Raw genomic sequence first — 27,826 nt, 5'->3', positions numbered from 1 at the left:
CCTGCCGTGCCCTGGACTCTGAATGGACTCGGGCGCCCAGCGTGGCACAGAACCAGGTCCCTTTGCAGTGTCTCAGGCTGGGCAGCCCAGGCCAGGGGACACTGTGGGAGTAATGGGGGAGGGATCGCTCAGTGGTGCTAAACCCAGGGTTGTGAGCTCAGTCCTTGAGGGGACCAGTTGGGGATTGGTCCTGCTTTGAGCAGGGGGTTGGACTAGAACCACCTCAGGTCCCTTCCAACCCTGAGATTCTATGAATGTGGGGCAGCCTCCCTCCCCCCAGAAGAGGCCCAGCACACCTTGAGGTGCTGGGAAAGCACATCGGCCTCCTCAGCTGCCAGCCACTCCCCAGGGTTGTGCCATGTCAGTTGCCAATCCAGCACTGGCCCAGGTCCAGAAAGCCTTCCTGTTGTAAGGAGGTGTCATAACCAGGCAGTGGAGGAGTAAAGTGCTGAAATTTAGTTCTCCCTGTTCCAGTGCCTGGCATTCCAGGGAGCCACCGCTCCTGGGGCTCACTGGCCAGAGCTGCCCACGGCCACACAGGGCTTAGATCCTTCAGCAGCAAAGTGGTTTATTCCCTTGATTTCAGTTTTTGAAGCCGGGATTCGCAGCCTGTGACAAGGGAGTAGGGGAAAGAGGTGGCCTGAGCCAGTGGGCAGGGAATTGGTCTGGGACTCAGGACACCTGGGTTCTGGTTCTGCCACTGACGGGCTGGGTGACCAGGAAATCATCTCCCCCTCTGGGCCGCTACCCTGCAGTCTGTCTGTCTAGGTGGAGGGTGAGCTGAGCTTTCAGGGGCAGTGGCTGGTTCCCCTCTGCCTGCAGCGCCCAGCACGACGGAGCCTCAGAGGTGCTGCACGACAGACAATTAATAATAAAGTGTCGCAAACGAAGCAGTTGTGGAATCAGGCACAAACCCGGCCAGGAGGGAAATGTGTGACGACAAACAAATGCCTCTCTCTCTCTCCTGTCCTGCAGGGGAAAGCGCCTGTGGGAGCCGCACTGGGATGTGGGGAAAGGAGCATCCTTGTGACCTGCTGCTAAACAGAGACCGTCCCTGTTTTACAGATGGGGAAACTGAGGCATGACTCGCCCGAGGCACAGCAGGGAAGGGGGCCCTGGCTCCCAGGCTTGTGCTCAGGCCATCAGCTGCTCTCCGCCAGGGCCCAGAGCGGGGGGCTCAGAGGGAGCTTGGGGTGTGGGGCCAGGAGGGGGGTCAGCATGCCCAGCATCGGGTCATGGCCCCCTGGCACAGAGGGGAAGCTGAGCCCGGCCCTCGGGGCTCCACCCCAAGGTGCGCCCCCTGGGCTGGGGGGAAGGGAAGAATTGCGTGAACAAGGCACCCCTCTCTGGGCACAGAGCAGCGCGCGCGGGCCCCCCCGGCCTGTGAACGCGCCGGGAGCGCGCAGGGAAGGGGCGGGCCCGGGAGCGCGCAGGGGGCGGAGCTCGGCGCTGGGCTCGGGAGCTCGCGGCTCCGGCTCGGTTCCATTCATCGGGTCGCGCTGGGCTCCGCCGAGGACGCGGGGATTTAGTGCCGCTGCAGGGCAGGATGGCTGCTCGGCTGGCCGCGCTCCTGCCTCTGCTCCCGCTGCTGCTCCTCAGCCAGGGGCCGGCGGGGACCGTCTGCAACCGGCACGCGGTGCACTGGAACAGCTCCAACCCGCAGTGAGTCCCGGGGCCCGGGCTGGGGGCGCACGGGGGGCGCACGAAGGAGGACGTTGCTGGGGGGCCGGGATGCACACCGAAGGGGGGGGGTCCATGCACTAGGGGGCTGGAGGAGAGGGGCGCACGCATCTGGGGAGCGGCGATTGGGCGCGCCTGGGGGGGCTCCAGGACCCCCACCCGTGGAGCGGGCAGCAGGGTGTGTGTTGTGGGGCGGGGGGGCCGCGTCGGTCTTGGAGGAAGCGGCTCCTCCGTGCGGGCCGGGGGGAGTCTCGGGAGGTCCCGGGCCGCCCCCTGCCCCTGGCTGGCCCCTGCCCTGCCCCCCCTCCCGCCGTGAAGGGGCCGCAGCCCGGGGTGGTGGGGGCGCGAGGGGCCGGGTCAGGACGGGGGGCCGGGGGCTGTGCGCGGAGAGGCAGGGGGCGGCCCTGCAGCGCCGGGCACGGTGCATGGCGCGTTCAGCGCCGGGGCGAGCGGTGCACAAGCCCCCTCCGAGGCTGTGGCACGTGCCCCCCCCCACCCCGCCGGGCCGCGGCGTTCTGCCCTTTGCAGGGGCTGGACTATCCGGGCAGGGCCGTGGGGAGCTGGGGCTGGTCTGGGGCGCCCCCCACGGGCGGGTGGAGGGGCCCCGGCGGCGCCCGTGGGTTTAGCCGCTGCCTGTTCTCCGCTGCGCAGGCTGTGGGGGGTGTTTATTGCAAGCGGAAGGTGCCTGGGGAGCTGGTGCCAGAGGGCCCCGAGCATCCACAGGGTCTGTCGCCTGGGCGGTGTCTGGGTCTCATGGGGGGGCGGTCACCAAACGGCCTCGCTTCCCAGGGGTGAGCTGGGGCTGGACTCGCTGGCTCCGGCCCTGCTGGGTGGACCTGTCCCGAGCCGTTCCCCTGGTCTGGGGGGGCTGGGAGAGAGCCCAGGGCGGGGGGATCCCCTGGGCTGGGGGGTGCGCTGGGGGAGAGCCCAGGGCGCGGGGGGGTGTCCCCTGGGCGGGGGGGGTTGCGCTGGGGGAGAGCCCAGGGTGTGGGGGGGTGTCCCCTGGGCTGGGGGGGTTGCGCTGGGAGAGAGCCCAGGGCGCGGGGGGGTGTCCCCTGGGGTGGGGGTGCGCTGGGGAGAGCCCAGGGCGGGGGTCCCCTGGGCTGGGGTTGCGCTGGGAGAGAGCCCAGGGCGGGGATCCCCTGGGCTGGGGGGGGTTGCGCTGGGAGAGAGCCCAGGGCGGGTGTCCCCTGGGCTGGGGGGGTTGCGCTGGGGGAGAGCCCAGGGCGGGGTCCTGGGCTGGGGGTGCGCTGGGGGAGAGCCCAGGGCGGGGGGGGATCCCCTGGGCTGGGGGGGGGAGTTGCGCTGGGAGAGAGCCCAGGGCGTGGAGGTCCCCTGGGCTGGGCTGTCACTGAGTCCCACGTAGGGTGGATGGTTCTGTCTGAACATGCCCCGGGAGGCTGGGTGCATGGATCCCGCAGGAGCCGGGTGAGTCAAAGCCACGCGCCAGCCCACGCCTGCCTGGGGGAGCCACTGGGCCCGTGTGTCCGGCCGTCTGCCCCCCGGTGCGCACAGACAGACGGCGTCTCGCTCCCTGACTGTCTGGGGCGGGCACGGGGGCGACACCCACTGGTTGCAGGCAGCAGGGGAGGCTGGCAGGGAAAGGGGTTGGGGTGCCCGCTGGCTGTTTGCCCTGCAGGCCGGGCAGGGCATTGGAGGGGTCCTGGCCCCCATGGGGCGCCCCGGCAGCATAGGCGAGGCGACGCAGGCGAGACCCTGGGAGTGAGCTGTCCACAGATACAGGCTGATAGAATGGGGCCTGAGCAGGCTGGGGGGCCACCCCCACTCTCAGCTGCTGCCTCCCTCTGCCCTGCACGGGTCACTTTAGGCTCTGGACTCCTGGGGCCCAGCTGCCCTGTCCTGCGGCTCTGTGGGGCGGGGCGCAGGCGGCTGGAGGGGTCACAAAGCCAGCGCTTCAGACCAGTCAATAGGATTTGTAAGCGAAGATCTAACGATTGCTGGCGTGTTCGGAGCTGCTGTGAGCAGAGCTGCAGGGAGCCCAGCCGATCGATCGATGGCCGGGAGCAAAGCAACCCCCCCGCGTTGTTCACTCCCTGTCGGTCGGGGCTGGGGGCAGCTGGCGGGTTGCAGCCGGGAAAGCCCAGGTCACCGCACTGCCAGGGTAGAAGCAGTGGCTAGTCCTGGCCGCAGTGGTGCAGGGATGGGCAGCCCAGCGTGGGCTTTGCCGGGGGTGTGAAATGGGCACAGGATGGCTGGGTATATGGGGGTGTCCCACCAGCCAGGCCTGGGGAAGGGAGGGGCACAAACACAGCCACCTCGCCCTGCACTGGGGGGAGGAACGGGACACTGGCTCTTAGCGAAACGCAGCCTGCGCCACCCGGTTCCGTTTGCAGGGGGAATCAATAATGAACGGGGGAGGGCTCCAAGTCCCTCTTTCTGCTGTGCCGGTTCGGGGGGGTGCCCCCCCATCTGTCTGGCACTCCCCCGCTCTCCGTGTCTCTTTGTCCGAGGAGGGAGCGTTCCCCGGGTAGCGCCTTCCCTGCCCATTCAGATTGTGTCGTGAGGCGGAAGCGCAGGCCCCATAAATTGCGCGTGTGTGTGAGACGTGCGGAGCCGAGGAGCAGCACAATGGCGAAGTGGCTGGCTCCCCTCGGCACGGGCGCCTTTCAGAGGGACCTTCCCGCTCGCCCCTGCCTTAGCCAGGCCCCGGTGACCCAGCCCCAGGGCTCCTGCCAGGGCCCAGGGCACCCAGCACCAGATTTCCCAGCTCTGCCCGCCCGGTGTCCCTGGAAGTTCCCTTGTCAGCACTGGTGTGACAGGCTCAGCCTGGTGCATCCTCGGTGGGGCTATGCCCGCAGGGTTCTCCCCACCCGTGAGCCACCCGGGCTGGAGGGATCTGGGCTGTTCATCTTGGTGATAAAATGCCTTCCAGGAGAGCCAGCGCTGGGAGCCCCAGAGGAGAGGGGAGGGAGGAACCCCAAAGTGAGCCGGTCAGCCCCTCTCTCAATGCTTGCACCCCATAGGGCCCAGCGTGGGGCACGACAAGAGCTGGCTCCCAGGCAGGGGTGGCTGCGGCAGTCCCGTTCCTGGGCGCGCTGAAGCGCTGATATTTATGGCCAGGCAGTGCGGCAGGTTGGACTCGGTTACAACCGTGCGGCAAAGCATCCGGATTAGAGAGAAATGACGGGGGGCGTTTGGCTCCCTGGGCTGCGGGGCACAAATCCTGACACCCCCAGTGGGATCAGCTCCTTGGGGGCCTGCGCGCCCCTCCTTCCAGGGGAGAGTGCCAGCTGCAGCCTTCCAGCCCCTTGGTCCTGGTGTGCCAGGACTGGCGCGGCTCCTGCGTCCTGGATTGCCGAGGGGGTGAGACTCCCCGAATCCAGCACTCGCCCCATCCTGAGGCCCTGGGGCTCCAGGCTAGCAGCAGCTGTGTGTGTGTGTCCCCTTGGGGGGTGGGGGGTTACTCCCTCCACTCCTCCCCCTGCCCCCCCAGGCTGGTGTGTCTCCCTCCACAGGGGCATGAGGGGGTATCAGCTCCAGCATCCAATGCCCTGCCTTGGCCCAATCCCCACCAGCATCACGGGCCCCCCGGGCATCAGCCGCTCCCTTCGGGCCCTGACCACGCCCACTCTGAGCGGAACCAATCGCCCTTGTCCAGGCCCAGGAGTGGCCAAGCTCTCGGCTCCCGGGCAGGCGCTTTGTGCTCTGCCCGGTCCCTCCTCTGGGGCTGCCCACCGGGGGTAACTCCTCACTGCACCTCCCTCCAGCCGCCCCAGAGCCGTAACGAATGATGCTGGGACCCCACGAGGGGGCTGAGGGGCGCTGGGATGGCAGACCCCAGCCTCTGCCGCCTGTGCCCAGGAATTGGGGGAGGGGGGCGCAGCACGTTTTGTCATGTTCTCTGCGTGGGGCTGGGCATTTGGGCTCTCTGCCTGCATTGCCCCGGCTGGTGCCTGTCCGCTCCCTGCCTGGGCAGGTGGGTTTGGCTTGTCTGTCCAGACCCTCCCCGGGCAGAGGCCTGTGCGGGGCTGGCGTGGCTGTGACTGCAGCGCAGAACGAGCCTGGAAGCTGAGGGGCGGCCTCGCGGGGGAGGGGGGATATGGGCTGCACCCCCACCCCCCCCCGGCCATCATGCAGGTTCCTGCCCTGTTGACTCTGCTGGGGGTTGAACCCCTCATGGGGGGTGGAGTTGGCTCCTGATGGCTTCTCCTTTTGCAGCGTTTCTGGGGTCCCTGGTGCAGAGCAGTGGGGGAAGAGCTGCGCGTCGTGCAGTGGCTGGGTTGGACCCGGCTCTGCCGGGGGCAGGGTGTACGTGGGGAGAGGGGTGCGGCTGCCTGGGGGCTCCGTCTCTGGCCGAGGCAGGTGTATGCTCCCAGGGGCAGTGGCCAGGGCCAGGTGGGGGGTAAATGCAGCTGAACCCTGTGAGTGGCCCGACCGTGGGGGGCTCAGTCCCAGTGCAAGGAGCAGACCCCCCCCCAAGGCCCCGGGTGAGCGACTGGCACCAGATGGAGCTGGATGAACTGGAGAGCGCAGTGGGAGCCCCTGGGGGCTAAAGGAGCTGAGCCCCAGCCCGCCGAGGGGGGCAGCCCATGCTAGACACATACTGGAGTGGGGGGATTCCAGCCACTGGGGAGCTGGGCCAGGGGGCGGGAACCCCAGTGCTGTGGGCGGGGGCTGAGCTGGGTGAGTGGGTTCCCAGGGGTTGGGATGGGAGGAGGCGGGCTCTGGCACATAGTCTCTTGCCCAAGTGGCCATCGAGTGCAGCCCCGGTGCTGAGCAGGGCCAGAGAAACCTGGAGCATCCCTGGCAGGGCTTTGTCTGGGGGGAGGGGGCGGGGGGAGTCCCCTGGCCTCCCTGCTCCAGAGCGTAATTCGCCTTCGCGCCTGATGCCTGCCCTGCACCTCCCTGGCGTTGTAACAGCCCGTCCCGGATCTGCAGGCTGCTCTCACCCCCCCACCCCTGGCCTGAACGTGTCCCGTTTTCTTGTTGGGGGGCCCCAGGCCACTGGGCCCGTCTGTCTGCCTCCCCCTCCCGGCCGCAGGGTGCCGCGGGTCTGTTGCGTACAGGTGTGTGTGGGAGCGGGGTGTGGTGCTGTCAGAGGCAGGGCAATGGGGCAAAGGTAGCCATTGGGGGCGGGCCTGTGGGGTTCTGGGAAGGGGACAAGCCGTGCTGCCAGGAGAAGGGGGAGGGGGGCACTGCCCCAGCAGGCTGGGGGGCTGCCCTAGCTCGGAGTACATGGCATGTCCTGAGCATCTGGGTCAGCTGAGTTCCTGCCTAACGTCCCCTGGCTCCTGCCCCAGCAGCCATTGGGACACACCCCTGCCCCATGCTTGCTTGGGGGGGTTGCTGTGGGGGCACGGGCAGCCTGCGGCCAAGGCAGTGTCCTGGAGCGGGTGCTGTGCGGGACTGGGGGCCCCTTTGCTCCAGGGCTCCTGAGAGCAGGGCTGGGCCAGCCCCAGAGCCAGGCTTTGATCTTCTCGTCTGGGCTGCCAGATGTGGCTGCATCCGCCCCACAGGCAGGGCTCGGGGTGTCTGCACCCCTCCAATATCTCCATCATTTCGCCCCCCTGGGGAGCTGTCTGGGGGGGAGGGGCCACTCGGGGAGGCCTGGTGCAGCCAGGGACTGTCCCATCTCCCTGTGCGGCAGGGTCCCTGGAGCTGCCCCCCCCCCAACCAGCTGTGTGGAGCCCCTGGACAGCAAAGCAGCCCCTCCTGCCCGTGTCTGTCAGTCTGGGCCGTTCGTACCCCTGCAGCGACCCCTCCCCACCACGTCTGCATGGGGCTCTGGGCAGACGCCCTGTGTGCCGGGGGCGCGTGGGGGGAGGCCGGCAGCTCGCCCTGTGTGGCGAGTGTCGATCCCACCACCCTGAGGCCCAGCGTGAGAGTGGGGTGGGGGGGAATCCAGCTGCGCTGTGCCGGGGGGCGGGACAAGGACAGGTGCAGGGCTTGGGGGGCAGACGCAGGGAGAGGGATGGGGGGAGCCCAGTGACCCTGGGCATCCAAGTGTGTCGTGGCTTGAGCTGAGCGGGAGCCTGGTCGTGGCGCCCCCCAGGGCGGGGGATGGCTTGGGCCTCGTGTGCAGCCCCCCAGCAGCCGTTCAAGGCAGCTTGTCTCTGGCTGGTTCTGGGCTGAAGGCAGCGGGAGCGAACGAGGGAGACCCAGAGAGCAGCCGCCTCTCCCTGCGCTGGGGGCGGGAGGGGGCTGCTCTCTCCACTGGCCTCCTGGCAGCGCTGTGCCCACTGGGGGGCAAGGGGGCTCCTCTAATTGGCAGTGGAGCTCATGGGTCAGACCGGCCAGGACTCCTGGGTTCTGTCCCCAGCTTGGAGAGGGGCGTGGGGTCTGGGTCCAAGGGAGGCGCAAAGCAGGCGGAGGCTCGGGTGCGAGGCCCCAGCAGACAGCCTGGAGACTGCCCAGCAGTGGAGGGCTGGCTCCGGAGCCAGGGAAAGGCCAAAAAGCGGATCCCTTCCCAGTGGGGGGCGCAGCGCAGGCAGGCAGGCAGCCAGGGTTATCGGCACAGTGGCTGGCTGTGTGCCCTGCATCGCAGTGTCCCCTGGGGTCCTAGCGGGGAACTAGGGGTGCCAGGGGGCTGTCACACCCCCTGGCTGGAGTGAGAGACCCTCTGCCCCTTCCTGGGCACCAGTCTGCCCTGTACTCCAGGCCCAGCCCCACAGATCATTGCCCTGTGCAGCACCGAGGGAGGGTGGGGACGGCTGTGTGGGGAGCTCCTGGCTACTCCAGGGTTGGCCTTTCCCAGTGGGGGGCATTGTGGGGAGTTGGGTGGGGGTGCTGGCTGTGGGGGCAGCTGTGAGGCGAGGGCCTGCTGGGGAGCAGTCTCCTGGCTGTGGGGTGGATGTTCCCAGCAGTGGGTCCTGTGGGTCATGCTCCAGTGGGGGAGGGAAGGGCTGTGGGGCACTGGCTGCGGGTCGTGCTCCAGCGGGGGAGGGAAGGGCTGTGGGGCACGCTCCAGCGGGGCAGTGGAGGGCTGTGGGGCACTGGCTGCGGGTCGTGCTCCCGCGGGGCAGGGAAGGGCTGTGGGGCACTGGCTGTGGGTCGTGCTCCAGCGTGGGAGGGAAGGGCTGTGGGGCACTGGCTGTGGGGCACGCTCCAGTGGGCAGGGGAGGGCTTTGGGGGGCGTTCCAGTGGGGGCGGGAAGGGCGGTGGGGCACTGACTGTGGGTCATGCTCCAGCGGGGGAGGGAAGGGCTGTGGGGCACGCTCCAGCGGGGCAGGGGAGGGCTGTGGGGCACTGGCTGCGGGTTGTGCTCCAGCGTGGGAGGGAAGGGCTGCGGGTCGTGCTCCAGCAGGGCAGGGAGGGCTAGGGGCGCTCCAGCAAGGGGGTCGTGCTCCAGCGGGGGAGGGAAGGGCTGTGGGGCACTGGCTGTGGGGCACGCTCCAGTGGGCAGGGGAGGGCTATGGGGCGTTCCAGTGGGGAGGGAAGGGCTGTGGGGCACTGGCTGCGGGTCGTGCCCAGCAGGGCAGGGGAGGGCTAGGGGCGCTCCAGCGGGGAGGGGGCTGTGGGTCGTGCCCAGCAGGGCAGGCAAGGGCTATGGGGCACGCTCCAGCGGGGGCGGGAGGCTGTGGGGGGCGCTCCAGCAGGGCAGGCGAGGGCTATGGGGCACGCTCCAGCGGGGAGGGGGCGGTGGGTCGTGCTCCCGCAGGGCAGGTGAGGGCGAGGGGGCCCGCTCCAGCGGGGGCGGGAGGCTGTGGGGGGCGCTCCAGTGGGCAGGGGAGGGCTATGGGGGGCGCTCCAGCAGGGGGGGCTGTGGGGTGCTGGCTATGGGGGGCGCTCCAGTGGGGGGGGGCTGTGGGGTGCTGCTGTGCAGCCCCAGGCAGGGGAGGGTGATGTTTTCCACTTTACAGCCTGTAATTACCTCGCCCGGCCTGGCCACGCAGCCCATCCCTGGGATCCCACGCACGGTGGGTGTGGCTCGGTCCTTGACTCAGGGCAGCTCCAACATGGAGCCAGGCTCCTTCCCTCCCTGGGCTCCCACAGCTCGGAGGGGACTGAACCAGGTGGGCAGCTCTGAGCCACCGAGTGCTGACATCCCTGTGGGGCACAGAGCCCTTCCTGCAGCAGCCTGAGTGCTCCCTCCCGTGGCCGGATCCAGGGGCCTGGCAGGCGGGAGTGGGGTGTGCTGGGTGCCAGGCTGTGGGAGGAGCTGGTGCCCGTGGGGTTAAGGGTGTTCACCGAAAGTGCCCAGTGAGTCACGGCGTGTTTGCAGGGCTTGGTGGGGGGATGAGGGTGCTGCTGCATGGCAGGGGGTGGGGTCCCAGGCCAGGGCAGGCTGCAGGTTGATGACCCCTGGGGTTGGGGGCAGCCTATGCTTGGGGCTGGCAGGGAGGGGCCCGTGCAGCTGGTGGGGAGGGACGTCCTTGCCTCGTGTGAGCAGTGGCAGGGTGTAGTGGGCATGGGGCAGGCTGTGAGGGGGTGCACAGTGCCAGGGTGCCATAAGCATGGGGCTCATGGTGCCAGGGTGCCATGGAGACAGATTGCAAAGGGGGCACATGGTGCAGGAGCCCATGGGCATGGGGCAGGTTGCTAGGGGGCCTGCAGTGCCAGGGTGCTGTAGGCATGGGGCGGGTTGCAAAGGGGGCACATGGTGCAGGAGCCCATGGGCATGGGGTGGGTTGCAAAGGGGGCACATGGTGCCATGGGCAGGGGCAGGTTACGAGGGGGCATGCGGTGCCAGGGTGCCATGGACAAGGGGCAGGTTACGAGGGGGCATGTGGTGCCAGGTGCCATGGACAAGGGGCAGGTTGCCAGTGGGCGAGTGGTGCCAGGGTGCCAGGGGCAAGGGGTAGGTTGCAAGGGGGTGTGTGGTGCCGGAGTGAATCCACTTGCTCCTGTCCTGGCCAGTAATTGAGTCGCTGCTTGTGGATTGATCGTTTAATTAAAACCCAATTAAAAAGCTCATTGATCTTGTTAGCGAAGCCAGGAAGGTTTGGGCTTTACCAGAGATTAAAAGGATTGAGGGGCCGCGGGGGTGGAGGTGCAGGGAGCTGGGGGAGCCGGTGGGCTCTGGGGAGCTGAGCCCAGGCACTGTGGGTGGGTGGTGCCACTCTCTTCGCACCCAGCCCCTCCACCAAGTGTCAGGGAAGCCTGGGATGTGGGGGGAGAGGCCCCTGGCGTGGCTGTTCACGGTGCATGCGCGGTGTGTGTTGGTGCTGCGTACTGTGTGTGACTTGCAGACGGGCCAGGAGCATGTCCGTGTGCTCGTGGGGGGCTCTGCGTGTGCACGGCTCTGCGGTGACAACGCGTGTTGCATGCACAGCGTGTCTGGAGCACCGTGCGCGCGCGTGTGGCTGTCTGCCCCTGGGTGGGTGGCTGGGGGGGCTGTGCCCTCGGCAAGGGGGGCGCTGCTGGCGACTGTCTGGGCGGTACTCCCTGGTGCTGGGTGTCTGTCTGGCAGCGGGTCTGTGCTGCTGGCTTCACCTGGCCCCGCCAGTCGATGCGGCTTTGCCTCTGGCTGCCGCAGGACATGGCTGAAAGGGGCACGTAAATCAGTGGCACTTTTTTGTTCCCCAGCCAATCGCTGAGCCCTGGCTGCACCGACAGGGCCCAGCTTCCGGAGCCAGACAAAGGGGCTGGCTGGCTGGGGAGGGGTCGCCTGGTGTCTCCGAGGGGCCTGAGCTGGGCCCTGCGGGAGGGGGCTGCCCGGGGTCTCCTGGCTCTCTGTGCCGCCCAGGCCCCCTCCGGCTGTGCCACTGCTGCTTGGCTTCAGAGAGTAGCCGCCCCTGGTGCATGGTGCTGGCCCGGCGGGGTGGCCCGGCTGCTGGGAGCGCTGCACTGCACCATGCGTTCGCCAGCGCGTAGTCATCAGCCCGCATTTATTGCACAGATGGGAGCAGAGCAGCCGCCAGGCTGGGCTTGCCAGGTAGCCAGTGTCCTGCCGGTGCCGGGCCCAGGCGGTGCTCGGGAGGGTCCACCGGGGGAGTCTATCTGCCCAGGATGACGGAAGGTGCCGCTGCCTTGCAAAGCTCTGTTCCAGAAACGCAGCCGTGCAGAAGTGATGCAGCCCATTCCGCTCCTGCGCTTAACCCTTCGGGAGCCACGATCTGGAGCTGGCAGAGCCCACGCGCTGCCTGCAGCCGGGGCGTCCTGGAGACTGTCGGCCAAGGTCGATCATGGCCTGGGGGGCAGGCCCTGGAACAGCAGCCGCGGTTTGTGCAGCGTCTGGGGCTGCCTGCCCGCAGGGTGGGGGGGTCCTGTGTGGGAAGGGGCCGGGGCACCCCTTCCCCGCCAGGAGCTGGATCAGGATGGGGCTGAAAGCGGAGCTTGTGGATGGTGCCTTCTCGGATTGGGGCACCCCGGGCCCGTGTGCTGTCGGCTGCCAGGGCTTTGCCGGGCTCTTGCTGAGTGTGTCTGTCTGTCCCAGGCGCTCCCCGGTCGTGCTGTGGGTGCAAAGCCGGGAGGGCAAGTAGGGAGCTGTGAACCATGGTGGGAAGTGGCCTGTTCATTCCGGATTCCTGCCCACTCGCTTGCTGGGGCTCAGGGCGATGGACCCGTGCGGGAGGGAGTGGGGAGAGTCCCCGGTGGGACCTGTGATTCCAGGGACATAGGGCTGTGGAGTCGGCTGCTGGGTGCGGAGCCCTGCTGGGGCTGCCGGGTTAATGGGGGCAGATGGGGGCTGGGGCAGCAGCAGCTTCTTCTCAGCGTCTGTGCGACGTGCCCAGGCTGCATCGCCGAATGTGGGCCGCTGGTCGGCTGATGAGCTTGCCCGGGCCGGGTGCTGGCGGGGAGCTTAGTGTGAGCCACTCGGCCAAAAGACTGACTAGCACATGGGGCAGGACCCCTGGCTGCAGGAGGGGATGCTGGCTAGCGCAGCCCCAGCCACTCCCAGCAGGGGGCACTGTGGGGGGCGGGGGGGGGTGCTGGCAGTAGGGGGAGATCCTGGCTAGCTCAGCCCTAGCCACTCCCAGCAGGGGGCGCTGTGGGGAGCGGGGGGGAGGGGTGAGTGCTGGCTGCAGGGGGAGATCCCAGCCACTCCCAGCAGGAGGTGCTGTAGGGGGCAGGGGGGAAGTGCTGGCTGCAGGGGGAGATCCCGGCTGCCCCAGCCACTCCCAGCAGGAGGTGCTGTAGGGGGCAGGGGGGAAGTGCTGGCTGCAGGGGGAGATCCCAGCTGCCCCAGCCACTCCCAGCAGGGGGCGCTGTGGGGAGCGGGGGGGAGGGGTGAGTGCTGGCTGCAGGGGGAGATCCCAGCTGCTCCAGCCACTCCCAGCAGGGGGCGCTGTAGGGGGCAGGGGGGAAGTGCTGGCTGCAGGGGGAGATCCCGGCTGCCCCAGCCACTCCCAGCAGGAGGTGCTGTAGGGGGCAGGGGGGAAGTGCTGGCTGCAGGGGGAGATCCCGGCTGCCCCAGCCACTCCCAGCAGGAGGTGCTGTAGGGGGCAGGGGGGAAGTGCTGGCTGCAGGGGGAGATCCCAGCTGCTCCAGCCACTCCCAGCAGGGGGCGCTGTGGGGAGCAGGGGGAGCTCCCAGTGCCTCCATCGTGTACAGGAGCTCTCACCCTTGCTGCCCCATTGAATGCCTGCGGATTCTCCCCAGCCCTGCGAGGGGCTTGCCCACGGGCTGTGCCAGGGCCCTTGGAAGCCGCCCGGCCTCACCCCCAGTGCACCAGTGGGACACCAGCCCCACCAGCCTGTTGCTCCAGCAGCGTTAGCTGGAGGCAGATGACACTTGGGAAATGCCCCCTCCCCCTCCAGGGACCGTGGCCTCCCTGCAGGGCTGGCAGAGGGGCTCCTTAACAAGGCTGTTTATCAGGAGCTGGCTCTAATGGGCCCCTGGGGGAGGGGCGCTCTCCTGGGGATCGGGCCCAGCTCTAGGGCAGAGCAGGGCAGGCTGGGCTGCTGTCCTCCCTGGGGCAGCCCAAGCAGGGCCTGGAGCAGATGGAGGCTGTTGTTCTTGCCCTCGGTGGCTCCGTCCTGGGCTGTGGGGCCCTGGGGGCTTGTTCCGTGGCTGGGCCCGGGCAGGGGCTCTGGGGGCCACCAGCCAAGTTGTGCAGTGAAACCTGCAGGGGAGATGGTGGGGGATTGGGGCTCCGTGAGCCGGGTGGTGTCAGCCCAGGGGGCTGATCCAGCTGGACCCTCAGCTGGTCAGTTGGGCTGGCGCGCTCCTGCCTGCTGCCCCGGGTCCCACGCAGAGTTAATTACACGTTTCTCTCAGGGCTCGGGGCTGTTTCTTTAATAACGAGCCTTTTTCTCGTTTCACACTACATCAAAGGCAGCACATGAAAGGTCTCTGGCTCCACGCTGGAGCGTCACCTCGCTGGCGCTGGGGGAGGAATTACCCATCAGTGCCAGGCCTGGCTTCGGGCCCTTGTTCAGTGGGGACTGGCGGAGCTGCAGGGGCAGCGCGCGGGTGAGGCTGTGGGGTCTCCGCACCGTGTGGCATTCACAGGGCCAGGCCCTGCTCCTGCTGCCCAGCCGGTCCCTGTTGCTTCACTAGGGACTACCCTGCCACTGGGCCGGATGGGGTCGCACAGGGTGAGCCGAAGCCCCGCCGGTCCCCCCAATGCCTGCTGGCCCCCTCCCCGATAACCGCTGCCTGCCTCTGTGCCCTCATCTGTGGGGGTGGGGGAGTCTGCCTGAGCCCCGGAGGGGAGCACCCAGGGTAACCAGGCACTGCCATGGGTGCTAGGAGAGATGGGTGATCGATGATTGGGCGGCGGTTGCTTGGGAAGTTGGAGGGGGGAAAACTGGGTCACTGTGTCTCCCTGGAGCTCCGGTGTGTCTGGGGCAGGGCACCCGTCCAGCGATGTCGGCATGAATCTGTCTTCCACAGGCCATGGCTTGCTGCTGAGCACACAGGACTCCTGGGTTCTCCTAACGCCTCCTGTGCTGGGGGAGTGTTCACCATCTGCCCCCTTGCATCAGTAGTGGCTTGGGGCCCACATGAGATCCAGGGTCAGGGAGGGGATCCAGCCTGGTGCCTATCTCGGGGTCTCATGTCCCAGCTCCTGGCTAGGCCGCTCCATAGAATCCAGCACGCTGCGCTCGGGGAGGCAGAGACGGGCAGGGAGTACAGGGCACGGAGCCATCCGTTTGGCACTTGGCATTGCTGCTCAGAGAGACTCTCTTCCTCACTCCCTTCACGGGCTCAGGGAGGTAAGAACGGCCATCCTGGGTCCAGCTAACCCAGGCTTCTGTCTGTGACACCGGCCGGTGCCAGATGGTTCCCAGGGAATGAACAGAGCAGGGCGTTATCCAGTGATCCACCCCCTGTCGTCCAGTCCCAGGCAGTCAAGTTGAGGGACAAGTTGGGGGTGCATCCCTGACCGTCCTGGCTAACGACCATTGATGGACCTGTCCTCCAGGAACGTGTCCAGTCTTTTCTGAACCCAGTTGTACTTTAGGCCTGAACAACATCCCCTGGCAATGAGTTCCACAGGTGTGTTGCGTGATGTACTTCCTTGTGTTTTAAACCTGCTGCCTGTTAATTTCATTGGGTGGCCCCCGGTTCTTGTGTTATGTGAAGGGGTAGATAACGCTTCCCTCTTTGCTTTCCCCACACCAGTGGTGATTTACAGCCCTCTGTCATATCCCCCTGAGTCGGCTCTTTTCCAGCCTGAACAGTCCCAGAGTTAATCTCTGCCCTAACCCTAACCCGTTCTATCCCCCTGATGGGTTTTGTGGCCCTTCTCTGCACCTTTTCCAATCTTGACGCATCGTTCTGTGATGGGACGTGCCTTCTGGGCTCCAGGCGGGCTTGGCCTGGGTTTTCCTGGGAGGGGGGGAGCCGGTGGTACGAGGCGGGGCCCTGCCCTGACATCCGTTGCAGAGCGCCAGACCCTGGCACCGTGGTACAGGGCCAGCAAGCACCGGCGAGGGCAGCAGGGCGGGTTACTGGGAGAAACACGGCAGCTTGGCTCCATTCGCCCTGGGATCCAGGGGGGTCAGGGCGGTTCTGCCAGAGGTCTGCTGGGGGAGGGCAGAGGAAAGAGCACGAGGGGTGTTTGGGAGCCGCTGCCCCTGTGCCAGCTGGGCATGGGGTATGGAGGTTCGGCCTCCTTTGTTTCAGCTCCCAGGGCCAGTGTCCATGTCCCTGTCGCTGGCTGAGCTGTGTGGAGGGTTCTCTCCATCCCCCAGTGGGGCACAGGGGCTGGTTCAAGCCTAGAAGCCCTGGGTGCTGCTGGGCTCGGCGCCTCCAGATGGCCGGCCTGGGCTGCGGGAGGGGCTGGACGTCTGATGCTTTGGCTGCCCAGGCTGAGCAAAGCCGTGCACCCCCGTCCCCCTGGCAGGGCGGAGCAGAGCTGGAGGTTGGGGAATGGGGAGCCATGGCCCCGAGGGGGATGCATTACGGCTCCCAGGGGGAAGCAGGAGGGTGGAGGGGGAGGCTTGCAGGGACCTGAGCATAGACAGATTGACAGCTCTGGTGTCCCTCTCCTCTCTGCTCAGCGCGCCCGGGGAGCAGCAGGAGCAGGGAATGGAGGGGGGACGCAGTGGGTGAACCCAGGGTAGGGCTTTGACCTGCCCCTCCCACACCCCACCTGGCAGCACCCCCAGGAAAAGTTAGCCTGGCCCCCTGCTTTCCCTGCTCTGCACATGCCACACGGCCAGACGCTGGCCAGCCAGACACACCCTGGCTTGTGCCCAGCACTGCCTAGAATATTCCTGTTCCTTTCCGGCCACCTCGCTAGCAGGGTGACGGAGACAGAGTGGGAGGTGCTGTGATACGAGCCGGGGCTGGAGGGATCCCGCACCAGGGAGATGAAGAACGCAGGAGCTGCGCTGAGCTAGACGCTGGCTTGGGCCGATGGTCAGAGTCCCTGCAAGCTAGGAGGGGGCCGGCTGGGATAAGACACAATTCTGGCAGTACCAGGGGGCATGGCCAGGGCGGGACGCGAAGGGGAGTGCGTGGGGGTTGTGCCAGCATCTCCTAGCCTGGCCAGGAAGCCTGGCCAGCGATCCAAGCCCTGGAGCAGGGCTTTGCGGACTCAGTCCTCTCTAACCTTCTTGCCCCATTTCTGGCAGGCCCTACTCTCAGCTGGGCTGGGTGGTGCCCAGGCATGCGCCAGCCTGGAGGAGCAGATTGCCAGGTGTTGGGGGGTCAATGCCTGTCAGAGAGATGTGGTGCCGGGAGGGTGGATTTGAAGTTCCATTGCACGGCCCGGCTCTGTCTGGGCCTTGGGTGCAGCTGGGACACAGGGGAAGGGATTGAGCGGGTGGGGGCCAGCAGCAAACGGTCCAGGGTCCCCCGATGGCCCCAGGGCGGTCGGGCCATGGTGTAAATGGACCAGCCCTAGGCCCCATGGGCCGAGCTCCCAGGCTCCTGCCGGGACTCCGGGGATCCACCCGTCTGGCCCCCGCTCAGCCCAGCGCTGGGAGCAGCGGGCGGGCTCGTGGCCTGGGCCTAGAGCCGTGGCTCCGGTCCGCGTGCGGAGCCGGCACTCCGCGTTGCCTGCTCCCAGCGGAGCGCAGGAGCGGCGGGTCAGCGTGTCGGCTGGGAGGATTATCACAGGCCGGGCCGGATTAGGAGCGTCAGAGTCTCTCCTGAGTGGATCTGAGGGGATTGCTGCCGTAATCGATGTAAATGAGGCTCCCGCAGGGCCACCCTTTACGGGATTAACGCAGTAACGGGATTAGCTGGAACAGGGTGAAAAATCCTTTCTCTGAGCCACGGCGTGTGGCAGGGCTGGGAACCCCCCCTCCTCCGTGCAGCGCTGCGCTCCAGAGCGGGGGCTGGCAGCCGGGGCTGCCCCCCACTCCTCGCCAGCTCCCTGGGGGGGGCAGGAGAGCTCCGGGGTGCAGCCCGTTGGGCTAACATCCCTTTGTTATGTCCACATAACATTTGCATTTGATTCTGTTCGGCAGTGATGCAAGGCCCCCCCCAGGCCTGTCTCCTGGCTACAGCAGTTAGCACGGCCCAACGGACACCCCGCATACTGTGGGGCTGGAACAGAGGGTGTAATTACTCTGGCATCCATAGACTGGGCTCTGGGGTAAATGGAGGGGGCAGGCGCAGGGCTGGGGGCAGTGGGGCCCGCTGGGGGTCACTGGGAGATGCTGTGAGCTGGAGCTGGATGGGCCAGCGGCGTGGGGGTGGGGCTCCCATCTCACCCTCTCTATCAGCTCATAGTTCGAAGGTGCCATTGCTCCCCCCAGCCTGCACCACTGGGGTGCCAGGACTCCCTCCTTGGCCATGCCGCCCGGTGGGGGGGTCATCCCTGTGCAGTGAGTGCGGGGGGGGGGGTTGCTGTGACCCGGGGGCCTGCAGGTGGCAGCCTGTGTCCGAGAACTAGAGGGGACCTGGGCGAGGGGTGGGTGGATGCTCAGTGGGGGGTGCTATTGAGGAAGGAGCTGTGGGGGAGGGAGGCTGCTGGTGTGGGGTTGTGAGCTTCGGGGGGAGGGGGAGCTCTGTGCAGCCGTGGGGTTGGCAGGAGTGGCCCATTGCTCTGCCCTGTGGCAAATGCCCACCCACCGCACCCGTTCGCGGCTGGGTCACTGCTGGTGCCCGGGGCAGCCCACTGCCAGCTTCTTCCCGCCCCCGCTGCGTGGCCTCTGACTGGGGCAGGCCGCACGGGGCTGTTGCCGGCTCTGGGCCCTGCCCCACACACAGCGAGAGCTTGGGGGGCTCCGGCCCACACCAGACCTTGGGCCGGTGGCAGTGTTGATGGCAGAGGCCAGATGTGGACTGGACAGGAGCCCCCATCCCCTCCCCACACCAGCGCCGCCCCCTGGGAGAGGCTGGGTCCGAGCTGCTGTCGCCTGGTTCCCTCGGTCGCTGTGTGTGTCTGTGTGTGTGTGTGGGGGGGGGGAATAGCCAGAGCCCCGGCTGGTGGAGGTGGCTGCTGGGAGGGTCTGTGCTAAGGACTGGGGGGTCTGGGGGGTCACGGCATTGGGGGAGGGGATCAGTTCTGGCACCGGTGCCCAGCGTCGCTCTGTGACCTGTGGTGCAGCCTCCCACTGAGACCCCATTACCGCAGTGTGGGCACCACGGAGGCAGCCCCTGTAGGTCTGGGGGCGGCGGGGGGGGGGGGGGGCTGTGTGTGGATTCGCCTGGGGGAGCTGCCTGGCAGCTGCTTTAGTGCAGGGAGAGCCGTACCGAGACCTTGTCTTCAGATGATGCAGGGGGGCAGGGAGGTGCCCCTCGATTCTGACCCCCAGGCCCCTGCTCCCCCTGACAGCTCTGCTTGCGCCCCTCAATTCGGACCCGCAGCCCCTCTTCCGAGTCACTGCTTGGATGGATCGTGGTGGTTTTGATGCTGATTGTGAGTCAGTGCCTGGTGTCTGGAGGGGCAGGCAGGTGTCTGAGCCCCCGGGGACGGGGGGGGGGAGGTCCCAACTCCATGAATGTGAGGATCGGTGCTGCCTCTAGTGGCAGCTGGGAAAATGGCCCCCAGCAGGCCCCCCCCCTTCTCCACCCTGCCCTTTGCCCAGGCCCTGACAGGGGAAAGGGTGAAGCCCTGGCCTGGGAGAAACCCCTGGGGCCTTGTACAAAGCCAGGAGCCTGGGCAGCTGCAGTTCCCAGCTGGTCCCTGCCCTGTGTCTGAGGTCTGTCTGGGAGGGGGTGGTTTGTAGAGGCTGGTGGCTGGGCACAGGGATGTGGGTGTGAATCCCTTCCCTGCGGGTGGGGGGTGGGGGGTAGCATGGCAGGGTGGGGGCCCTGGGTGGGTCCTGCCTGCCCCCTGACACTCGCTCTCCCCCCAGCCTGCACCGGGAGGGCTACACGGTGCAGGTGAACGTCAACGACTACCTGGACATCTACTGCCCGCACTACAACGACTCGGTGCCCGCGCACAGGATGGAGCAGTACGTGCTCTACATGGTGAACGCAGAGGGCTACCGTACCTGCAACGCCAGCCAGGGCTTCAAGCGTTGGGAGTGCAACCGGCCCCACGCGCCCCACAGCCCCATCAAGTTCTCGGAGAAGTTCCAGCGGTACAGCGCCTTCTCGCTGGGCTACGAGTTCCACGCCGGCCACGAGTACTACTACATCTGTATGTGGGGGCCGGGGGGGCAAGCAGGGGGTGCTGGGGGGCAGGGAAGCCAGCTGGGGGGTAGTGGGGCCAAGAGGGGGTCTGATGGGGAGGGGGTGCAGGGAGCAGCCTGGGGCATTGCACGGGGAAGGGGGGTTGGCTGGGAAGCCCCATCCCCTGGGCAGAGATGCCCCTTGCTCAGCTCTGCCAGGCTTGTGCGCCAAGCCCGGGGCAGCTGTAAGACCGGAGCTGCCTCTGCAAAGCAACGGGTTCTGCATTTTATTCAGTGCTCCCATCCCAGCCTCGGCCTGCAGCCCTGGGGCGCCAGGGGGTGAGAGATGGGGCAGGATCCTGGGGGGGGCAGGTCCTGCGGGGGGGGGGCAAATCCGCAGCTGCGGTGTGGCCCCATGGCACCCCAGCAGCCTCCCTAAAGCCATGCCGGGCTCCCCCTAGGGGCAGCAGCCCCCTGTCCTGGCTGAGGGGGGCGTGGGGGCAGGTGTGATCTCAGGGCTCCCTCATTCTCTTGCAGCAACCCCGACGCACAATCACCGCCGGGCCTGTCTAAAGATGAAGGTGTTTGTGTGCTGCATCTCCAGTGAGTACAGCCTTGCACGTGTGTGTGCAGGTGCCCGGGGGGCTGGGACAGGTGAAGGGGCAGCGTGTCTGTGTCCGGGAGGGGGTATCGGGAGTGAGGGCGGCCCCAGGGGCAGCGGCTCCCCTGGCTCGTTAGTGCAGGGGGCTGGCCCTGAAAGCTCTCGGGGTGTCCCCTGGGCTGTGACTCTTCTCTCCTGCCTGCAGCCTCGCACTCCGGGGAGAAGTCGGTGCCCACCCTCCCGCAGTTCACCATGGGGCCCGAGGTGAAGATTGAGGACTTGGGTGAGTGCAGGGCACCAGCGCAGCAGTACAGCATGGGGCAGTGCCCCCCACAGCCAGCACTCCCACCCCACCCCCACAGCGCCCCCTGCTGGGAGAGGCCGGGGTTGGACTAGCCGGGAACTGCCCCCCCACCTGTGCTCCATCTTGCACCCCACAGCGCCCCCTGCTGGGAGAGGCCGGGGTTGGACTAGCCGGGAACTGCCCCCTCACCTGTGCTCCATCTTGCACCCCACAGCGCCCCCTGCTGGGAGAGGCCAGGGTTGGAATGGCCAGAAGATACCCCCATCCTCTGCCTGCCCCCCCCCACACACACAGACACACCCACCCACCATGTCTGAGCAGCACAAATGCCCCTGAACTCCCTTGCAGGGTCCCGGGCCCGGTGGGAACTCGTCCACGCTGGGAGCTCGGCTCTGCATCCTGCCAGCCGGGTTCACTCACTCACTCTCTCTCCACAGATAACTTTAACCCCGAGAACCCCAAGCTGGAGAAAAGCATCAGCGGCACCAGCCCCAAGCGGGAACACTTGCCACTGGCCGTGGCCGCTGCATTTTTCCTAATGTCCCTCTTGGCCTCCTAGCCTGGTGTCGGCCGGCCGGGGGGGCCTGGGCGCGGCTCCGCATAGCAGCTGCCCCCGCCCCCGGCGCTGGGACTTCGTCAGCAGCTGTTTGGAAAAGACAGAAGGGGGCAAGCCGGGGAAGCCGGGTCCCCACCGCCCTGACACGGAACCGCGAGGCCCTGCTCTCTGTGCTGCTGCAGCCAGAGACCCAATTGAGCCCCCCCACTGTGGGGGGGTGCGGCAGGGCGCCAGAGGGATGTAGACTGGCCTGGGAGCTGCTGCGTGAGGACAAGGAGGGAGTTTGTCCTGCCCCCTCATCCACCTGAGCACAGGATCTGCCCCCGGACTCCAGCGACTGGCTCCTGTGGGGACTCGACTCAGCCCTTCTGGGAGTGGGGCATCCTGCGTGGCGAACCTCTGTCACAGCCCCCACCGCGTCCTGGCAGCCTCCTGCCCCCATGGCAAATGCACAGGGCGTCTGTATCCGTCCCATCGCCTGGTGGCGCCACGTGGCTGGGCCGGGGGCTCTGTGGTGCCAGCCGGCCCTGGCCGTGGTTTGGGATACCCCGGCTGCGGGCTCCCTCCAGACGCTTGGCCGGGTCCATGTAGCCTGCAATGGACGAGCAGCGCCAGCCCCAGTGCGCGGGCTGTGGGGGGCAGGGCTCCCCAGGCCTGGGGGCTGTACATACCTATGTAGAGATCTATACATCCTGTACAGAGAGTGGCTATCGAGCTAGATCTGTCTGTCTGTCAGGCCCGTAGGCAGCAGCGCGGGCCCCGGACCGACCTGTACATAGTCGGAAAGTGTTGGATTCTCCTCGTCTTCTGTGAAGACCCAACCTATGCAAACGCACAGACACTTTTTGGGGGACAAAAAAGCAACTCGCCCTTTTTTCAAGTGCTTTGGCTGGTGATTTTCATATTCTGCTCTTAGTCTATAAAAAATAAAAGGATTAAAAAAACAACCCCTGGGCTGCCTGGATTGTGGCCACAGGGTCCAGGGCCCTCGGGCGCAGCTGGCAGAGGCCTTTGACAAGCACTGCCAGCTTCCTGGAACCAAAGCAGGCCCGCACCCCCTTCCCGGATGGGCCCTCCCACCGTTACAGCTCCCCTGGTGCACTTGTGTGCGACAGCCACCCCAGTGCCTCTGCCAGGCCTGCCCAGCTTGCGTGGGGCTCAGCGCTGGGTCTGGCCCCTGGCACCCCAGGGTCTGGATGCCCTGAAGTCTGAATGGGTCCAGGAGGTGCTATTGCCCCCCCCTCGGCCCTCTGGGGGGTTTTGCTGGCCGTGTTCCCTGGCCCCCGCCAGGGGGAGCAGGTTCAGTCCAGGGCAGGCCCCTCCCTGTGCAAACAGCAGCTCCAAGGGCTGCCCACTTGCTTTGTCCGTGCACAAAGGGGCCATTCATGCCCCTGCGCTCAGCGCCAGGTGCCTGGGGCTGGCTGGCAGCGGGAGGTGACTCAGCCGCCCCGGTACCTGCTCTGCTCCTTGGGGGGCAGGAGGGGGCCTGCTCCAGCTCCAGCTCCCTGACCCTCTTGGCTCCTCCCTGGTGTCTCCAGGCCTGGAGGAGGCAGGAGTGGGGGCTGCCCTGGACTCCTGTGGGTCAGGTCGGGGCGGGGCTGGCTCATGGGGAGAGTGGGCTTGGGGCAGGACACCTAAACAAGCACCCAGGGTCTCCTGTCACCAGGGACCTGGCGATTCCCGGCCCAGAGCCCAGCAGGGGAGCACCAGCCTCAGGTAACGCTGGGGGGGCAGGGAAGGTGGGGCTGGCCCCCCCCGGTAATGGGGCTCCAGCACTGCAAGGGGGGAGTGAGGTGGGGAGGCATTGGGTGGGGGCTGGGAAGGTGACCCCTGGCACCTCCATTGGGCCCTTGCTTCATCCTCGTTGCCCCAGATCCTGATGTGTGGCAGGGGTGCTGGCTGGTCCCAGGGCACAGCAGCCTAGGTGGGACTGGCCTCTGGCACTCAGTCCCCGGGGGCAGGGCGCCCTTACCCGTGTGGCTGGTGCCAGGCCGGGTGCCATGCAGGTGTGCGTGGGGCTGGCTGATAACGGCAGAGTCGGGGGAGCTGGGGCCAAGGCAGGGCCCCACCTGGGTGGCGTGTTGCTCCCCCCTCGAGCTGGTGGGAGGAGAGGCGCAACGCCAGCCTGGGACCCGCCCCCTGCAGGGGCAAGGGGGCAGCGGAGTCCCACGGCAAACACAGGGGGCGGAGCAGAGTGTGGGCAGGAGCCCTGGTTAGCCCCGGGTACGTAGGTGCTGGAACTGGGGGGCTGCACCCCTGGCTTGAAGTGGTTCCCATCATATCAGTGGCTCTCAGCATCCCCGCCTGGGTATGTCTGTGTATGGGACTCGTCTGTCTCTGCGCATGAGCATATATGTTGTCACGCAGACGAGCATGTGTGTGATTGCGTGTCCCTGCACAGGACCACTGCTCTCCCTCCCCAGCCCCCTCCAGTGACCCCAGGCCTGGCAGAGGTGGGAGATGTCCCCTCGGTGTAAGAGCTGGCAGCAGGGGGTGCTGGGTAAGTGGCTCAGCCCAGCTGGGGTTGAGGGAATGCACCAGGTGGCTCTTCCTGCTGTGCTTGGGGCCCGGGTGCTGGCAGTGCCCGTGGCAGAGGTGCCTGTGGCAGAGGTGCCCGGGGGCTGACTCACAGCTGCATGTCCGCTGTCCCTGGCACCCCTGGCTGGGTCCCATGGGGAATCCCCAACTCCTCAGCCAGCCACCGCCGCGCTGGCCACTCTCCCTGTCTGGGCAGGTCTGTCAAGCTGCGGGGGGATCCTGCTCCTCCCTGCCCTCTGGGCAGCAGTATTCCCCCCCCCCCCGCCCCCAGCTTTCCCCCACTTTCCTGCTAGCACAGCGCCCCCTGCTGTCAGGGGACCTACGAGTAAGTCACTCAACCTGGCCGGGGCTCCCTACTTTGGGGATGGGGGTGGGGGCGCAGGGAGTGGATCTGGGTTTGTAGTTTGCAACCCAACTCCCTCTTCGCCCTGCCAGTGTGTGTGTGGGGGGGGGGCTGGCACCACACCTCCCCTTCAGAGCGGCTTGGGCGGGAAGGGGATTGGGCCAGGCCCTACGGCCCCGGGGCCCTGCTGCCCCAGATGGTTCCCTCTGGGGCTTGGCACTGGCTTGGTTCAACCTGTTTAAAATCCTCCCTTGAATGCAGGTGAGGCCTGGAGGGGGCCTGGACCCCCCCGTGCAGGCCCCCATTCCCACCTGCAGCTCTAGGGCCTCCCAGACAGCTGCCTTGGCCAGCCCCACAGCTCTGACACCCTCCCCTGTGCAGGGCCAGGGCATTTGAGGGACAGCGGCTCCTGGGGGAATGGGGGGGGCAGGAAACAGATTCCCTAGTTTGCAAAAGCCTCTGTTGGGAAGGTCAATCCAACCCCAATGTGTGAGCCCCGCCAGTGCTCCTGCCCTGCCCCCTACAGCACCCCCTGCTGGGAGAGGCCGGGGCTGGCGAAGCCGGGAGCTCCCCCAGTCTGCGCTCCTGCCCCCCAACCCCACAATGCCCCCTGCTGGGAGAGGCTGGCACTGGCGTAGCTGGGAGCTCCCCCCAGTCAGTGCTCCTGCCCTGCCCCCTACAGCACCCCCTGCTGGGAGAGGTGATGGCTGGGGTGAGAGGGGTCCTGGGGCTAATGTGGCCTGACACTGCTCCCTAGTACCACTGCTCCCTAGTACCACTTGTGGGAGGAATCTCACATGACCCCACTGGCTGACACAGACCTGGCAGGATGCTGGGCCCCCTGCAGCCCCCTCCACAGGCTGACGGACCCTGGTGGGATGCTGGACCCTGGCCCGGGGCTGAGCTCCCAGCAGCCCCCTTGGGCAGAGAAACTCATGAGAGCAGCAGCCGGGGAAAGAGGAATCTGGTCCCAGGATCCCAGCTCCAGCAGCTGGTAATTCACTAAGTGAGGCCACAAAACTATTACTACCTCCAACCTGCGACTGCCAGGAGGGCAGGGCCTGGCTGGGCGTCAGGGCGCTGGGTCAGCTCTGGCCGGCTCAATCCCAGCTGGTATCTTGGGGCAGAGGGGTGCCCATCTGCCGTCACCGGTGCCCTGTGCGGCCCAGTGGGAGGTGCTCTCTGGAGCCTCTCACGCCATAGCTCCCCGCACACTGTAGCTGGGTGTGCAGGCAGCTGCCCCAGTGGGGCCGGCCCAGGCTTGTCTGGGGCTTGGGGAGGAGACGCAAACCTGCCAGACAGGTCCTGCGGGCGGGTGCTCCAGCCCCTGAACGGCGTTTACCTCTGGCTCAGCTGGGGTGCGTGGTGTTTACTCACACCTGGCTCCAGGGCCACCCAACGGCCCTGCGCCTCCTGGCCCGGCTCGCCAGTGCAGCCGGCACAGAGCTTGTGGCCTGTGAAAACCCGCACCCAGCCAGCCAGTGCTGCGTAAGGCCTGGCGCCTTCGCCAGCCCTAAAGCACAAGGCCTTTGTTGTCTGCACCTTTACCCAATTCCGCATTAGGGGGTCTCTGCACCTCGGAGCTGGCCAGGCCTGGAACCCCCCAACCGTCTTCTCCACCCCGGCTCCTCCAGCGAGCAGGTGCTGAGCGCTGCTGGGGCCTATGAGTGTGGGGCACACCCCAGCGCTGCTATGGGACTGGGGGTGCTGCTGCCCCTGTTGCTCCAGTGAGCCTAACTCCATCCCTGCCCCCCTCCCCCCAAGCGGGTGAACCCTGCCATTCCCTGCCCCGTGATGGGGGGAGCCCTGCGACTGGGAGCTCAGTCATAGCGGGGGCTGCCCGGTGGGGGGGAGCCTGTCGAGGGTCCGGGAGCAGAGTCAAAGGAGCAGGTGTGGTCCCAGCACCCCCCAAAGCCAGGCTGGGCACGCGGCCTCTGTCCATCCACGGGCCAGGCTAGGAGCTGCTGACGTAACCGGGGGGTCATTTCACAAAGGAGAGGCAAGTGCTTTCCTCCCTGCTGCTGGCCCCTCAGTCTCCGCCATTCTCTGCTTCCAGTCCCTCCGTCCGTCCCACTCTCCTCCTGGCAGGCGTGGGGCTCCCCTTCCCTATCCCCCCCCCCGGCCTGCGTGGAGAGGCCTCCCGGGGGAAAAGCCTGCGATTTGCAGTGTGTGTGCGTGTGGGGGGGGGATTGTCTTGGTGCTGGGGAGTGGGGGGAGCCGAGTCACAGGCCCTGGGGGGAGCAGCAGCTCCACTTGCAAAATCCCTTTTGCAACATTCCTGGAACTTGGCTCCTTTCCCGAGCCTGGCCTGACCCAGGCCCCCCCAGCAGGACTCGGGACTCCAGAGCAGGTTGCAGCTCTGTGGCCCCCCAGGAATTCAGTGGCACGGCACCCCCTGTATGGGTCTGAGCTGGGTATGGACAGCACAGGCCCTTCCAGCCCAGGCGCTGCCCAGGAGTCACCTCCCTGAATGCTGCACACAGTGGGAGTGGCCCGGGGGGGCCCCGAGGAGCTCAGAGCCCCCATGTCGCCATGCACACATGCCCTAGCCTCGGTCTCATGGGGAGGGGCAGCCCCTGTCTGGAACCTGCCTCACCCAGAGAGCTTGAGGGAAGAGCTGGGGGTGGGGGGCCTTGGGAAGCTGGTCCCAGGTTCCTCTCTGGTGGGGCGGGGAAGGAGCTACAGACCCACCTGGGCTGGGACCCTGCTGCCCTGTAACCCCTGGGTGCGGGGTGAGGAATGTTTTGCACAAGGGCCCTGCTGGTACCAGGCTGGCAGCAAGGCCTGTCGGGCAGCTCGGGCACCAAGCCACCAGCCAGCCAATTAAATCTCTGGCACGTCAGGGAGATTGCCCGGGCCCCATGCCTCCCTGGGCCCGCCCCCTGCGCAGGCTCCCGTGTAGTGCCAGCCCCGGATCTCAGCTACCTGCCTGGCTGCACGGATCACGCAGCAGCCCTGGCCTTTGCTCCCTAATTAGGTCCTGGGACAGCCTCAGCACCTCCCCCATGTCCCCCGGACTCAGTTACTCACTGCTGGCAGTGGCCAGCTCACACCTGGGCACTCTGCTCTACCTGATAAGCTATAAATAGCCTGCACGGCGCAGGCCCCTTGGGTACCGCCCACTGTGTGCGCTGCACGTCGTGTTTATGTCTCGCACTATTTACACCTTGCACGCTCACCTTTGTCCTGCACACGTCGCCTAGCGTGTGAAGGGAGAGTCATGTGACGAGCGAATCATGCCTGAGCGGGCATTGCCCTGCCCTGGCACTGACCTCACCCTCACCCCCACTCAGCTGGGCTGGGCCCCCCCAGTGGGGCAGTGACCCCCAAACCAGCCCTGCCTCGCTCATGTGCTTTGCCCAGTGCTGCTTCCGCCCCGGCAGCACCAGGGAGGGGCACCCCCCCCCCCCAGTACCCAGACTCCTTGCCACTGGCCACCCTGAAACCTCTCCAGTATTGGAAAGCCAGGGCCTGCCAATACCATCACCCCCTTGAGCCGCCTGCTATGGGACTCGGGCCTCACCATGAGGCCCTGAGCCCCCACGCCCGTCCTCATATGGCCGTCCCCACTTCACTCGGGGCTTCCCCACCTCCTCCCCTGAATCCTAACCCTCCCCCCCCACACACAGAGCAAATGACGAGGCCCGTGGGTCCCCAGCTCCCCCCGCCCCCCCCCCAGCAAGCGTGCACGGCGTGCTGTCCTTGGAGTGAAATCACAGCCCTAATCCTGTTATCACCAGGCTGCTGCTGGCCATGGGGGAAGGTCGCCCCAGCGCAATCAGGGGAGGGGCTGCTGGGAACCTGCCGGGCTCAGCCTGGCCTCAGCTCACCCGTTTTGTGCCAGCGCTGGCCGTGCTGGGGGGGGGGGGGCGCCTGGCTGCGCCTGGTCCCAGGTGTGGGGGTCTCCCAGGTGCAGTCGGGCGAGAAGGGGCCCATCCTG

General features: G+C 67.1%; 1 protein-coding gene across 1 annotated transcript; it reads left to right on the top strand.

Moving 5' to 3' along the window:
• Window positions 1-1,451: 1,451 nt before the first annotated feature.
• On the top strand, window positions 1,452-21,952 carry EFNA3 (ephrin A3). Its single transcript, XM_039512896.1, has 5 exons — window positions 1,452-1,662; window positions 19,284-19,573; window positions 20,082-20,147; window positions 20,351-20,428; window positions 20,887-21,952. Exons 1-5 carry the CDS (start codon window positions 1,547-1,549, stop codon window positions 21,006-21,008), a joined length of 672 nt encoding a protein of 223 aa, XP_039368830.1. The 5' UTR covers window positions 1,452-1,546; the 3' UTR covers window positions 21,009-21,952.
• The last annotated feature ends 5,874 nt before the right edge of the window (window positions 21,953-27,826 follow it).

The sequence above is a fragment of the Mauremys reevesii genome, linkage group 24 (genome assembly GCF_016161935.1).
Source record: "Mauremys reevesii isolate NIE-2019 linkage group 24, ASM1616193v1, whole genome shotgun sequence".
Classification (NCBI taxonomy): domain Eukaryota; kingdom Metazoa; phylum Chordata; order Testudines; family Geoemydidae; genus Mauremys; species Mauremys reevesii.
The sequence above is the reverse complement of the archived record's forward strand: the minus strand, read 5'-3'. Positions and strand labels throughout refer to the sequence as shown.